A 12,155-nucleotide genomic window follows, 5' to 3' on the forward strand; every position below is an offset into this window, starting at 1 on the left:
TGAAACGAATTTATTATGAATTTACAAGATCAGTTTATATTTATTATTGTTTGAAAATTTATCAAATTTGTTACCGATGGTAAAAATACCTAATAAATACGGTAATTCGTACCCTCGCTTCACCCGATCGGGCTCGATTCTCGCTCGTTAATTAATCCGGTTTTATTCCCTAATGGATGAAGAAGACCGGGGTCCGGGGGTCGAGGTCTCTTGCCATCCCTATTCCCTACCAGTACCAGTAGCCTCCTTTGAAACCTCGCCGCTCGCCCCACCGAACCGTTTCCAATCACGGCTGACGGCCCAGCAAAGATGGCGAGAACAGCGCGTTCGTTTTCAAACCCTTTCAAATTCCTCTCTTCGCAAGCCGCAATAATACCGTTCATTCGATAGTTCCATCCTCCTCCCTCCCCCTTCGCCGGCCTCGCTTCGTCCCTCCCGCTCTCCCCCTTTTAAATCAAACCCTCTCTCGGCTCCTTTATAAATCCTAGTCGAAGCAAGGGTGCGCGCACTTCACTACCCAACCTGACCCCGAAGATCGCGTCCGCAGAGACAGTAGCCGCGTCATGGCGACCCCGCCGCCGCCGCTCCCGCCCATGCCGCCGAGGCACGTCTCCTGCGGCTCACTTCTACAGGAACTGCAGGTTCGTCCGCCCCTGCGACGCACTGTGCTTCTTTCGTTGTTTGATCTGCGGTTATGTGCCGACTGGATCTTGGGTTTCACGTTCTTGGCCGACGATTCTAGCTGCTACGTTTCTTGGTGGCTGGTGGATAAGGGGGTTTGCGTTTGCGTCTGCAGGGGGAAAATGGGTGTTCTTTGGCATATAATTTGGGTGAGCGGACTCCGAAATTTTGGCCTTTCGTGGTTCCCCTTCTTGCTTTTGTATTGACGTGCTGGAATTGAGCCGTGTTCCTTCGTTCATTCTTCTTGGCCTAGTTCGTGAATTTCGGGCACGGCCATTGCATTTCTTGGTGTTGAATTGCGTCATGATGGTTGGATCTTGGGCAGGAAATTCCTCGTTTCCTGGTTCTCTTGTGGCACCAATTCTGGTCTGGTTTGTTAACTGCTGCTGCGATCATGATGATTCAATTGCTCTCTTTCTGTTTGCGCACGTTTTTTCCGTACCAATTGCAGAATGCATTCTGATTGTCTTTTGTCTCTTTCTGTGTCGCGTTGGATGGGCCTCTGTCTACATCCAGTTCGGCTTTGCCTACGTCACTAAATACCACAATCTTGAAGCAGGAACTATGGGGAGAAATTGGTCAGGATGAAATGAAAAGAGATAGGATGATACTGCAACTGGAGGAGGATTGTCTCAATGTTTACAAGCAAAAAGTGAATCAGACTAGGAAACAGAAGGCAGACCTGCTTCAAGAGCTGTCCCTTGGCGAAGCTGATATAGACAAGATCCTTTCTGCTCTTGGAGAGAGAGAAACATTTCCTAGGGTAAGTTTTTCTGTCATCATTCAGTTTCTGTGCTGGTTGTAGCTGTAGGATTTAAATGTTTCTGTGGTCTGTTTGTAGCTCTAAACTTTCAGTTTTCAAAGTGACACTGATTTTTTTTTATCTTTTCAGTCAGAGAAGCTTGGGGGCACATTAATGGAACAACTCGCTAAGATAGAGCCAGTGCTAGAAGATTTGAGGCGTAGGAGGGATGAGAGAGTAAATGAGTTCAAGGCTATTCAGTCAAAGATTGTATGTCTACAAGCAGAAATTTCAGGAGCCATTGATCATGGGGATCCTGCTGCTCCTGTGGTAGATGAGAATGATTTATCCTTGAAAAGATCAGGGGAATTGAAGGAGCATCTTAATGATCTTCAGACAGAAAAGGTAGCTTTAAAATTTCCTTTCCCAGGTTGCTTAGCTGCCATTCTTACATTAATTGTTTTTTTTGTTCAGAATGGAAGGCTGCAAAAAATTGACATCCAGACTAACAGTATTCATGAAATGTGCAACATAATGTCTATTGATCTCAAAATGGCACTAAAGGATGTTCATCCCAGTTACGCTGAGCTGGGGAGAAGCAAACCCATGAGTATTAGCAACAGTTCGCTTGATAGACTATCTGAAAAAGTACATGCGTTAAATCATGAAAAGAAACAAAGGCTTCGGAAGGTGCGTATATCATTGAAGCTAGTTATTTCCTTGTAACAGAGATCAGCATATATATTGCTAAAATGCGTTCAATGTCACTTATTTTCCTTTTTTTTCTCTTGATGTCAAGCACGCTAGCCATTGAACTTTACCTTTTATGAAATTTGCCTAGAGAAGTGTCAGATTAGCTTTACTGTTTGTCATGTTACATTTTTCTCGTCCCTGCACTAAATATACATAGACTTCGACCCTTCATTATTTAAATATAAAAAAATGCAAGTAGAATATTTAGACAACTCAATGTTCAATAAAAAACTATCTTTGTTCTAAATTGTAAGTCGTTCTTTCTATGCATCTAGATATACATTGCTACGCACCTAGACATAATGTATATCTAGATGCATAGCAAAAGCTATGTATCTAGAAAAACTAGAACGACTTACAATTTGGAACAGAGGGAAAATGGGCGGAGTATTTCAGTTTCTCAATATTGTCTCAATGTTTACAATCTTGAACTTGAAGTCTAAGATATTGGAGATCAATGCCTTCATACACTTGATTTTGTTGGTCACTTGATCTCGTGTCTAGTGACATAGGAGTAATATTTTTTTTCCCAAAGTATGGTTGGCTTGCTTAGTCCTCACATATTTAGTCCTCAATGTTATTTTTTTTACCTATTTGACTTCAACCTCGTGAGTATTTTTTGGGTACAAAACATTAATTTCTTGTGGTTCTCTAATTACCATCCTGTATGTACTTTGATAGTTTAGATGACATATTTTGGTTGTGTTCAATGTACTGCATCATTGAAATTTCACACTTTGTTACAGCTTCAAGATCTTGGCAGCACACTCATTGAGTTATGGAACCTCATGGATACACCAACTGATGAACAGAGATTTTTTGACCATGTGACTTCTCTTATTAAAGTCTCACCAACTACAGCGATGCCCCAAGGGTGCCTTGCACACGAAATAATTGAAAAGGTAATCATATTGCCCTCCCCTCTCACTTTGAATCTTGTTGATATCAATACTTGAAATTTATTCTAGTTCTTATACAGAATCCTTCCCCTCTTATGTAGGTAGAGACTGAGGTTAAGAGACTGACTAAGTTGAAAGCTAGCAAAATGAAAGAGCTAGTCTTCAAGAAATTGACTGATCTTGAGGAAATCTACAGAAGTGTTCACATGGATATTGATAGTGATTCTGAGCGGCAAACCCTCAATGATCTCATTGATTCTGGTTAGCTTCTTTGTTGTACTTTCATTTCATACTAGTGCTTTGATGTATTTTGCTTTTGTTTCATTCAAAGTTTCCTTGATGCTCCAGCTGGTTTCTTAATGTGGCTTGTGGTGTCCTGTCAAATTCTGCCGTTGCCATCTATGTATACAACAATCTGCCCTTGGCTTTGTGGAATTGCATTATGATTTGATTCTCGTCTTCTGGGTCAACAGTCAACACTCTTTGCTGTTAACGTATTAATTAATGATGTATCCGTATTCATATCTGTCAACAGTCAACACTAGTATTCATATCTAGTGCACCACCATGATTCTACAATTGGAATATATATTCTGTTTAATTTCTGCTCTGTAGTCCAAAGGAATAAAAGAGATAAGAAGACATTATAATGAATGAAGACATTTTTTGTTGAATGCTGCATTTTTAGTACATTTTGCCTTTTGTGTTGATGGGTATTTTCAATTTAATTCTACCTTGTTGTGATGTTGTTATGTGAATTTCTGGTTGTTTTTTGTTGTATGCTGAAATGTTTGAACTAAAGTGATAGTTCACTCCTCAGTTCACTCCATGGTTTCGTACAATCAATTTAGTAGCTGATTCAGTAATTGAAGAATACAACAAACTCTGGTCTGTAGGTAGAGCAGATCTTTCAGAGTTGCTGGCAAGAATGGATATTCGAATTGCGGAGGCAAAAGAACATGCATTAAGTAGAAAGGATATTTTAGAAAAGGTGGAGAAGTGGACATTGGCATCAGAAGAGGAGACTTGGCTTGATGAATACGAAAGGGTAACATAATTTGTTTGTCAATGCTTTGTTGTTCTTTTCCAGAGTTAATGCATTATGCATCAAACCTAACAATATTACACTGCCATGTGTTTTCTATACTCGCACCTAATTTACAACCTCGATTTCTATTCCAGGATCAAAACCGATATAATGCTGTCCGAGGAGCTCACATAAATCTCAAGCGTGCGGAGAAAGCTAGGATATTGGTCAGCAAACTTCCATGTAAGCTGTCTGCTGTCTACTGAAAAGTATCTAGGAGCTTAAGCCCCTACATATATTGCATGTTTGTCTTAGATCATCCTAGAAGGCTGCAGTATAATTTTGGGTTTGCTTGGATAATCATATAACAAAACATCATGTTTGTCTTAGATCATCCTAGAAGGCTGCAGTATAATTTTGGGTTTGCTTGGATAATCATATAACAAAACAGCATGCACGACTATAAGATAGGAAAACCCAGTTTACGAAAGATTACTATTGAGTTTTTTTTGGTGTGCTCTGTGTTGTCTGAACAACTTGTTATGTTTGACTTGTCTATTCGCTGCCTCTATGACACTCTCAAAAAGAAAAGGGGCAATTTCAAAAGCGTTCTCTTTTGGAAACATGTGTTACACATCCCCATTAGTCATTCACATGTTTCCCTATAAAAAGTCAAATTTACTTTATAGTTTGCGCCCATTTTTAACAGTGCAATTCCATTGCTTTCAGTTATTTGCTGTTGTTGCTTGCTCATTGATCTTCTTCCATTTTACAGCTCTTTTGGAGAACTTGACTGCTAAAATTAAAGCCTGGGAAAAGGAAATGGGTATTCCATTTATATTTAACAAGGCAAGTTCAATTACTCATTGCTCTTGTCAAACAAAAAGGGCTTGTTAGTTTGAAACTGTGAGTAGATCTTTGCTTTGTTAATTTGGTATACTTGTGTACAGGTGAGGCTGTTGGACTGTTTAGATGAATACACCTGTACAAGACAGCAAAAAGAAGAGGAAAAGCGCCGATCAAGGGTTGGTTTTTTATTTTGCATAATATCCTCTGTTCCACAAAGTCCTGGTTATGTCAAGCATGCTATGTTTTTGTAGTTTACCTTAGTTCGTTTTCTTTATAGCTTTTTTTTTTTTGCGATGTTCAACTGTTATCAGGAATTGAAGAAACTGCAAGAACAGTTTGCTACAGAGCAAGGTGCCAAGTTCGGAACGAAACCAAGCCCTATCCGTCCTCTTTCTTCAAGGAAGCCTCTTGGGCAGAGCTCTAATGCCAATATTATTGGTGGAACTCCGACCAGCCGCCGTGTTTCTACCCCCATGTCACGGAAGGGTAGGCCATCTTCTGGAAGGGTGCAGGAAGCTGTCAAGACTGCTGTGGCACCAGCAAACTATGTTGCCCTTCCCAAGGACTGCTCAGACATTTCTACCCTTTGAAGTGTAATCACCTACTCTGACCATCGATTGACTTCTCACTTGATCGACCTACATACTATATAGTCTTGACTCCAGTGTCTATGCGTGTTTCCAGACTTTGCTACCCTAATTTTCTTTTCATTAGTCGCAAAAAATTACGGACTGTTTCTTTCCCAGCACGAGGCAGGGATTTAAGTCACCGTTGGAGATGCTTTAACTTACCTCGCTTATGGTTGATTAACTTCCAACCACCCAATGAGAAAGACAACTAATTTCAATACTTGTACACGCTAAAACGCTCATTTTTTTTACTTTGAGGAAGTAAATCAAACCATTGCAATATAGTAGATGAAGGTCAAAAGAGAAAAAACATTTAATTCCTTGAACTCTAAAATTTGATACTCGCTCGGTACCAACATATTGTTGTTTTAGCTTTGTATTTTTGTGTCCATATTCAAATAGATGACAATACATCTAGATACATATATAAAATGCATACATCAAATCAAATGTTATATGAAAGCATTAATACCCTGAAACGAATTCTATTTTAGGACGGGGATATCTTATTCACTCAACTCTTAAACTCGTTTGAATTGCTTCCCTCCAGTGGTTAGAAGTGGGTTCATTACTTTTTTAGTTAAAACGAGCATGCAAAGAAACCCAATATGTATAATAATCTAACGAGATAAGTAAGTATGTCATGATCAAATATGTACTAAAATAGGACTCCATATTCAACATTGTTGGATGAGAATTTTTCCAAGTAGCTATCCTATCTCATCCACTATTACAAAATTCACTATGTAATTAATAATACAAATCTCCTACTTTACACAATCTACTGTGGATAGCCTAACTCATATCATATGAATATGGATTAAGAGTATGGATCGTATTCGAGACATGGAGAACGTGAGTATAGTTATCCAATGTCCTCCCGTTGCTAGGAAGTAAACAAAAAATAAATGAAAAAGTGTACCTCTTTAATAATATAAGGTTTATATATATCTAGTGATACCTAATAAGATTTTTAAACCATAAAAGGTACCTTTAAGATTATAAACAAACTGCAAAAATTCTAGAGATAATTTGGACAAAAAATATAAAGCATTTCGAGCTGTTAAATTATATCTAAAAACTCTGAAACACTATATTTATGTTTGGGAAAATGGAGAAAATGCTTACAAAAATCTAGAAAATAGTCAAAACATTGCTATTGATCTAAACACATTTTTGAAAAATTTTCATACCAAAACTTGAGATATAACTAGCATGATTGCATGAATGTATCAGAATTAAATGTATCTTGCATTATTTTTTTGTTCCACATCATGTTTCCAAGAGAAAAAATTACATTTTGGAAGATACTAAATATATTTTCATGATATTTAACTTTTTTATTTGGGCTTTGTTGTATCCCAATTTATCTCAAAGACTTTTTTTGAATTTTTAGAAGCTTAGATATTTTTCCAAGTTCAAAACCTTATCATGTGTTTGTTTGATTTTTTTTAACTAAGAAAAAGGATGTAACGCCTTAAAAAACACTTTTACTCTGGTAGATTTTGGAATGTAAAATATCTCATTTTAGAGTTTGTACGGAAGATAGACTAGTTTTTAAAATAAAACTTAGGCCTCGAACAGCGAGCCCCGCCACGCTCTCAGCCCAGTGAGTTATTTGAGTTTGTAACAATCTCGTCGCGCGGCTTCGCCACTATATTACTCCGCAGCTGCGCATCGCCAATTTGGTATTATGCAGCACATATCCGCGCCATATTGGGACTGTTGTTCTCCCCTGCTCTGTTACCGTGTGTTTTCTTGCGGTTGATGAAGTTTATGTACCCCTTCGTCCTAATCTACCCCTAGCCGTTTGAGTCCATTCTCTATTGCGACTACTCATCTATTGCCCACGCCGCCGTCTGCCTTAAGGTGACCACGCCGGCGTCTGCCACCAGGTGCCAGCGCCGCTGTCTGCCAACATCTGCCCGCGCCGCCGTCTGCCAGCAGGAGCCCGCGACCCCGTCTGCCAGCAGCAGGTGCCCGCGCCGCCGTCTGTAACCTCGTCTGCACTGCCACCCGCCTGGAGGTCCACCTTCCGCAGGTAGGCCGCGCCGTCGACGACCACCTTCACGAAATTGGCTGCGCGGCTGGCCTTGCTGGAGTCGGCGAGCGCGTTCTTGCGGTACGACCTCACCGGCGGCCACCCCACCACCCGCGCCTTGGGTGACGGCGCAGCGTCGGAGGGCGCGGCGAGCGAGGAGGAACGGTCGGAGTCGGAGCCCGGGAGGCGGAGGGTGAGGGCGAGCGTGGTGTCCTCGTAGCCGAGCCTGGAGGCCGCGGACGACTCGGTGGAGCTCCGCTCCGTATCCACCGACATGGCCGGCGGCGGCGTGCAGCGTGCTGGGCTCCGAGCTCGGCGGCTTCCGCTCTGACTCTGTGGGCGAGGGAGGCCTGAGAGAGGGAGGAAGGGCGAAGGGGAAGGAGCTGTGCTCCACCCACAAAGAGGAGGCTGCTCGGATGGGGAGGAACGAGGAAGAGAAGGGGCCTCGGCTGTAGCAGGGAAGGGGCGCCTGTTTGCCGGCTTGAGGGAGCAAGGGGCCAAGCTAGGAGCCGAGGCCATGGGGCGAGCTCACCTGCTCGAGCTCGGACCAGAGGAGGGCAGCGCCTGCCAAGGGAGAAGTGGAGGTCGGCCATGACCAAGGTCGCAGGGGCTCCCTGGAGATCCAGCTGGTGGAGCTCGCCTGGGGGAAGATGATAGGAGGAGCAGGGGAGGGGCTGCTTGCGTCGTGGTTACGGCAGGGACAAACTTGACTTTTACCATAGTTCATAGACGGTAACAGAGCTCGGGAGAATAACAGTCCTAATATGACGTAGATATGTGCTGCATAATACTAAATTGGCGATGCGCAGCCGCGGAGTAATATAGTGGCGAAGCCGCGGGACGAGATTGTTACACACTCAAATAACTCCAGCCCAGTCGCAATTCGCAGATAGGTCCACGTCCACTTCTCGTCGCTAAACGCGTAGGCGTAGGCGGCGTAGCTCACCTCCCTGCCGCGCGGCAGGCGAGACGGCGGTCCCTGGTGCGTTGCAAGCAGCACCCAGCAGGCAATCGCTAACAGCGCCGGATGCCGCCTGGCCCCGCTACCACGCTTGCCTCCTTGAACTCCCTCCTCGCGTCGCTTGCGCGCTCCGGCCGCCCTGCGCAAGCGCTCTGCACGTTCCGGGACATGCTCGCGCGGGGCATCCCGCCGGACCACTTCACCCTGCCACCCGTGCTCCGCTCCTGCACTCTCACTGGCGCCGCGGGCCTAGCTTCCACCTCCCACGCGCTCGCCGTCAAACTCGGGGCCCAGGAAAACCTTTTCGTGGCGTCTGCGCTCGTCCTTTGTTACGCTGGCCTGTCGAACCTCCCCGACGCGCGGAGGCTGTTCGATGGAATGCGCGAGCGGGATGCTGTCCTCTGGACTTCTATGCTGTCCGCCTACGCGCAGGGTGGGGAACCGGACGCGGCTATGCGGTTCTTTGGTAGCATGGTGGCAGCAGGGATGGAGCTGGATGCGGTGGTCATGATCAGCCTGCTGCTCGCTTGTGGACAGCTTGGGTGGCGCCGCCATGGAAGGAGTGTGCACGGCTGCTGTATCCGGAGGTTCCTAGGGATGCCATTGCCCCTTGGGAACGCACTTGTGGACATGTACGTCAAGTGTGGGGACTTTGCATTCGCCCAGAGGGTGTTTGTTGGGATGCCTAGGCGGGATGTTATCTCGTGGAGTGCGCTGATCCTTGGTCATGGTTTGAATGGGCGTTCTGATGTTGCATTGGGACTCTTCGATAGAATGTCAGCCGAAGGAATCCGACCGAACTCAGTCACTTTTCTTGGGGCATTGTCAGCTTGTGCACATTCTGGCATGGTGGACAAAGGATATGCTATCTTCAAGGGGATGAAACTGTCGGGCATTGAGCCTGAACTGAAACATTACTCTTGTATGGCTGACATGCTTGGGAGAGCAGGGCATGTTGTCGAGGCTATGAAGCTCATAGAGGAAATGCCTTGTGAGCCCGACGAGGCCATGCTTGGAGGTGTACTTGCAGCCTGCCGAGTGCATGGAGAAATGGAGTCTGCTGAATGGGTTTCCAAGAGATTGATGGGCATGTCTCCTGGAAAGAGCGGCTACTATATGAGCTTGGCAAACATATATTCAGATGCTGGGAGGTATAGTGACGCAGAGACAATAAGAGGATTCATGAAAGAACTTAAAGTCAACAAGCTTCCTGGATATAGTTCAGTTGAATTAGATGCTGATAGATTCCACATACTGGGCAATAGAGTCTGAAGTGTTTGATCAAAATCTACTCTGTTGGGGCACACACTTCACTGCAGTACATGCATTAAATTGATGGGTAAAGAGAACATAGTACGAGTATACAATAGTGGAAGAAAGAATGAATGGTAGTTTCAGCATGAGCATAGGCTTAGCTTTTTCTGTTAGGTCCCGTTTGTTTCCTTTTATTTTGAGGAATTAGAATCTTACTAATGAAATAGGCTATTTATTTAGAATGTGACATTCCACCACTTTACAAAGTTATCATATAAGCCTATCTCAAATTCATAGGGTGAGAGATGAAAATTGATTCTATAGATTTACATGATATTTTTCCGATATACAATTTATAGCACACTCTTCTACTTGCTTCGCTATAATATAAATATAGTATATAACTATCTCTCTCATGTAATTTAGGATAATATACAAATATATTACATATATAAATATATAAACTTAATTAGTTTTGTCTAAATTATAATTATTAAAATGGAATTCAATTCCAACGAAACAAACGCGGCCTTACTGTATTGTGCTAAAATGTGAGGAAACCACTTCTTGAGATGATATGGACAGGTTGATAAAGGTAAAGCATGAATGCAGGCCACAAATTGAAATCACACAATGTCCCAGTGTGTTTAAGAAAGGAGAAAGAGACTGTCCACTATGTGTGATTCAGAGGTTATAGCAGCAATTGAAACTGACATATAACCCCCAGGCCTGTGGAGTGTGGACACATGAGCAGAAATGTTCGGTCAAGTCCTATGTTCACAAGTGGATGTGCACTGTGGTGGGTTTATTTCCTAATTTGTTTTTTTTTTCTCTATCACGAGCCTTGCGCAGTTGCCCTACTATAGGCCACGAGATGGTAAAATGATAGCTAAAGAGGGTTCTATTGAGTATAACATGGAGTACTTAGTTTACCGTTCGGCTGCACTTATGCTACTGTGGCTGCAGCTGTATCCCTGTTGGCTGTGGAGCAGCTGTCCAGCCAGCAACCGATTTGATGTACTAGCCAACAGACATTGTGTTGGCTCTCAATTTTTCTGGCGTGTTAAGCTTCTACACTGATTTTTGAATACTGTACGAGAAATTTGTCGATGAGATACTATGAAAGTATGGTTTTGCGGGGAACACATTGTCAAAGTCGATTTTGTCACAAACACTATGAAAGGCCCGGTTTTGTCTACAACACATCAAACCAGATAAACTAATCATTTTCAGCTAAAATGAGGTGCATAAGACCATTTTGCTCGCGGGCCTACCTACCATCTTCCCTCTCCTCTGTCTTTTCACTTTGTGCATTGTGCTATTATAAAAGTATGCATTTCTTTATAAGCTTTTAAAAAGATTGATTGGTAGAAAGATGATCAAGCACTCTGATCTTTAAATTTGTAAGCCAAGACAACAGTGATTGATGCCCTATATAAACATGTAGACTCTCAAGGAGCTCACTCTGATCTTTGAATTGTTGGAGAGAGCCTAAGTTGTTTTTGAGAAGCTCAATATAAACAACCATGTTCTTTTGGAAAATGAAAGTGCTTGTAGTCATCCAAGGAGTTAGGCTAGAAGGTACCTCACTAGTAGCATCACTAGTAGCACAACAACCCCATTACCCATCATAGTCCTTTCAAGGAGACGGTGGCAAAGAGACATACATCCCTATCCCATCCTTCTAAGCGTGGTCCACAATAAACCAGTATTCTCGGGGTCCTGCTTCTATCTATGACCAAAGATTTCCTCTTTCAGGTCACCATGTATCAAATTGTCGCAGAAACATGGACGACTGTCGAAGGAAACTACACCTCGGCAACAAGGTCACGCTCCATCATTTAAAAGATTTCTATCACTACTACCAAGAAAGGTGACCTCTCTATCATCGACTATGTTAGCAAGATGCGCTCCTTGGATGACAAGCTGACATCCGCTAGCAAGCTGACAACGACGATGAATTGATCTCCTACATCCTTACCGCCTCGACTATGAGTACAACCTAGTCGTCACCACCCTTGTCGTAAATGATGAGATCACCATCAGCGAGGTGTATTCACAACTGCTTAGTTTTGAGCAACGCATGGAACTAATGTCCCCCCATCAACTACCACATGATAACCAACGCAGCTAGTTGTGAGCGAAGAGGCACACACGGCAGATAAAACACTCAAGAAGGTAGCTACATTCAGAGAGGTTGTTGGCATAGTGGTGGATATGTCCCTAGAAGTTGTGAATGACAGCAGAATAGACTTCAATGATATGTTTGTGACAAAGGGTCATATTGCAATAGTCCTTTGAAGGCATGGACCATTGCTC

General features: G+C 43.2%; 3 protein-coding genes and 1 non-coding gene across 4 annotated transcripts; 3 read left to right on the top strand and 1 right to left on the bottom strand.

The window, feature by feature from the left end:
• The first annotated feature begins 255 nt into the window (after positions 1-255).
• Positions 256-5,726, top strand: LOC100284360 (uncharacterized). Its single transcript, NM_001157255.2, has 11 exons — positions 256-641; positions 1,241-1,444; positions 1,574-1,828; positions 1,898-2,113; positions 2,923-3,078; positions 3,177-3,336; positions 3,972-4,123; positions 4,258-4,345; positions 4,878-4,951; positions 5,053-5,127; positions 5,263-5,726. The coding sequence occupies exons 1-11, from the start codon at positions 564-566 to the stop codon at positions 5,539-5,541; spliced, it is 1,737 nt and encodes a 578-aa protein (NP_001150727.1). The 5' UTR covers positions 256-563; the 3' UTR covers positions 5,542-5,726.
• A 1,718-nt stretch (positions 5,727-7,444) lies between these two features.
• LOC103631518 (auxin-responsive protein IAA1) lies at positions 7,445-7,966 on the bottom strand. Its single transcript, XM_008652412.2, has one exon. It carries the CDS (start codon positions 7,895-7,897, stop codon positions 7,445-7,447), a length of 453 nt encoding a protein of 150 aa, XP_008650634.1. The 5' UTR covers positions 7,898-7,966.
• A 589-nt stretch (positions 7,967-8,555) lies between these two features.
• On the top strand, positions 8,556-10,076 carry LOC100191417 (Pentatricopeptide repeat-containing protein). The gene has a single exon (NM_001136851.2). The coding sequence runs from the start codon at positions 8,649-8,651 to the stop codon at positions 9,852-9,854; it is 1,206 nt and encodes a 401-aa protein (NP_001130323.1). The 5' UTR covers positions 8,556-8,648; the 3' UTR covers positions 9,855-10,076.
• A 1,703-nt stretch (positions 10,077-11,779) lies between these two features.
• LOC111589612 (small nucleolar RNA Z247) lies at positions 11,780-11,914 on the top strand. Its single transcript, XR_004850970.1, has one exon. It is a non-coding gene; the product is annotated as a small nucleolar RNA Z247 (small nucleolar RNA).
• The last annotated feature ends 241 nt before the right edge of the window (positions 11,915-12,155 follow it).

This window comes from Zea mays, chromosome 6 (genome assembly GCF_902167145.1).
Source record: "Zea mays cultivar B73 chromosome 6, Zm-B73-REFERENCE-NAM-5.0, whole genome shotgun sequence".
Lineage (NCBI taxonomy): Eukaryota > Viridiplantae > Streptophyta > Magnoliopsida > Poales > Poaceae > Zea > Zea mays.

Coding starts and splice junctions, on each gene's coding strand:
- LOC100284360 (NM_001157255.2), top strand. CDS start 564: ATGGCGACCCCGCCGCCGCCGCTCCCGCCCATGCCGCCGAGGCACGTC. Junction 3,337..3,971: donor CAATGATCTCATTGATTCTG/GTTAGCTTCTTT, acceptor TCTGGTCTGTAG/GTAGAGCAGATCTTTCAGAG. Junction 5,128..5,262: donor AGGAAAAGCGCCGATCAAGG/GTTGGTTTTTTA, acceptor AACTGTTATCAG/GAATTGAAGAAACTGCAAGA.
- LOC103631518 (XM_008652412.2), bottom strand. CDS start 7,897: ATGTCGGTGGATACGGAGCGGAGCTCCACCGAGTCGTCCGCGGCCTCC.
- LOC100191417 (NM_001136851.2), top strand. CDS start 8,649: ATGCCGCCTGGCCCCGCTACCACGCTTGCCTCCTTGAACTCCCTCCTC.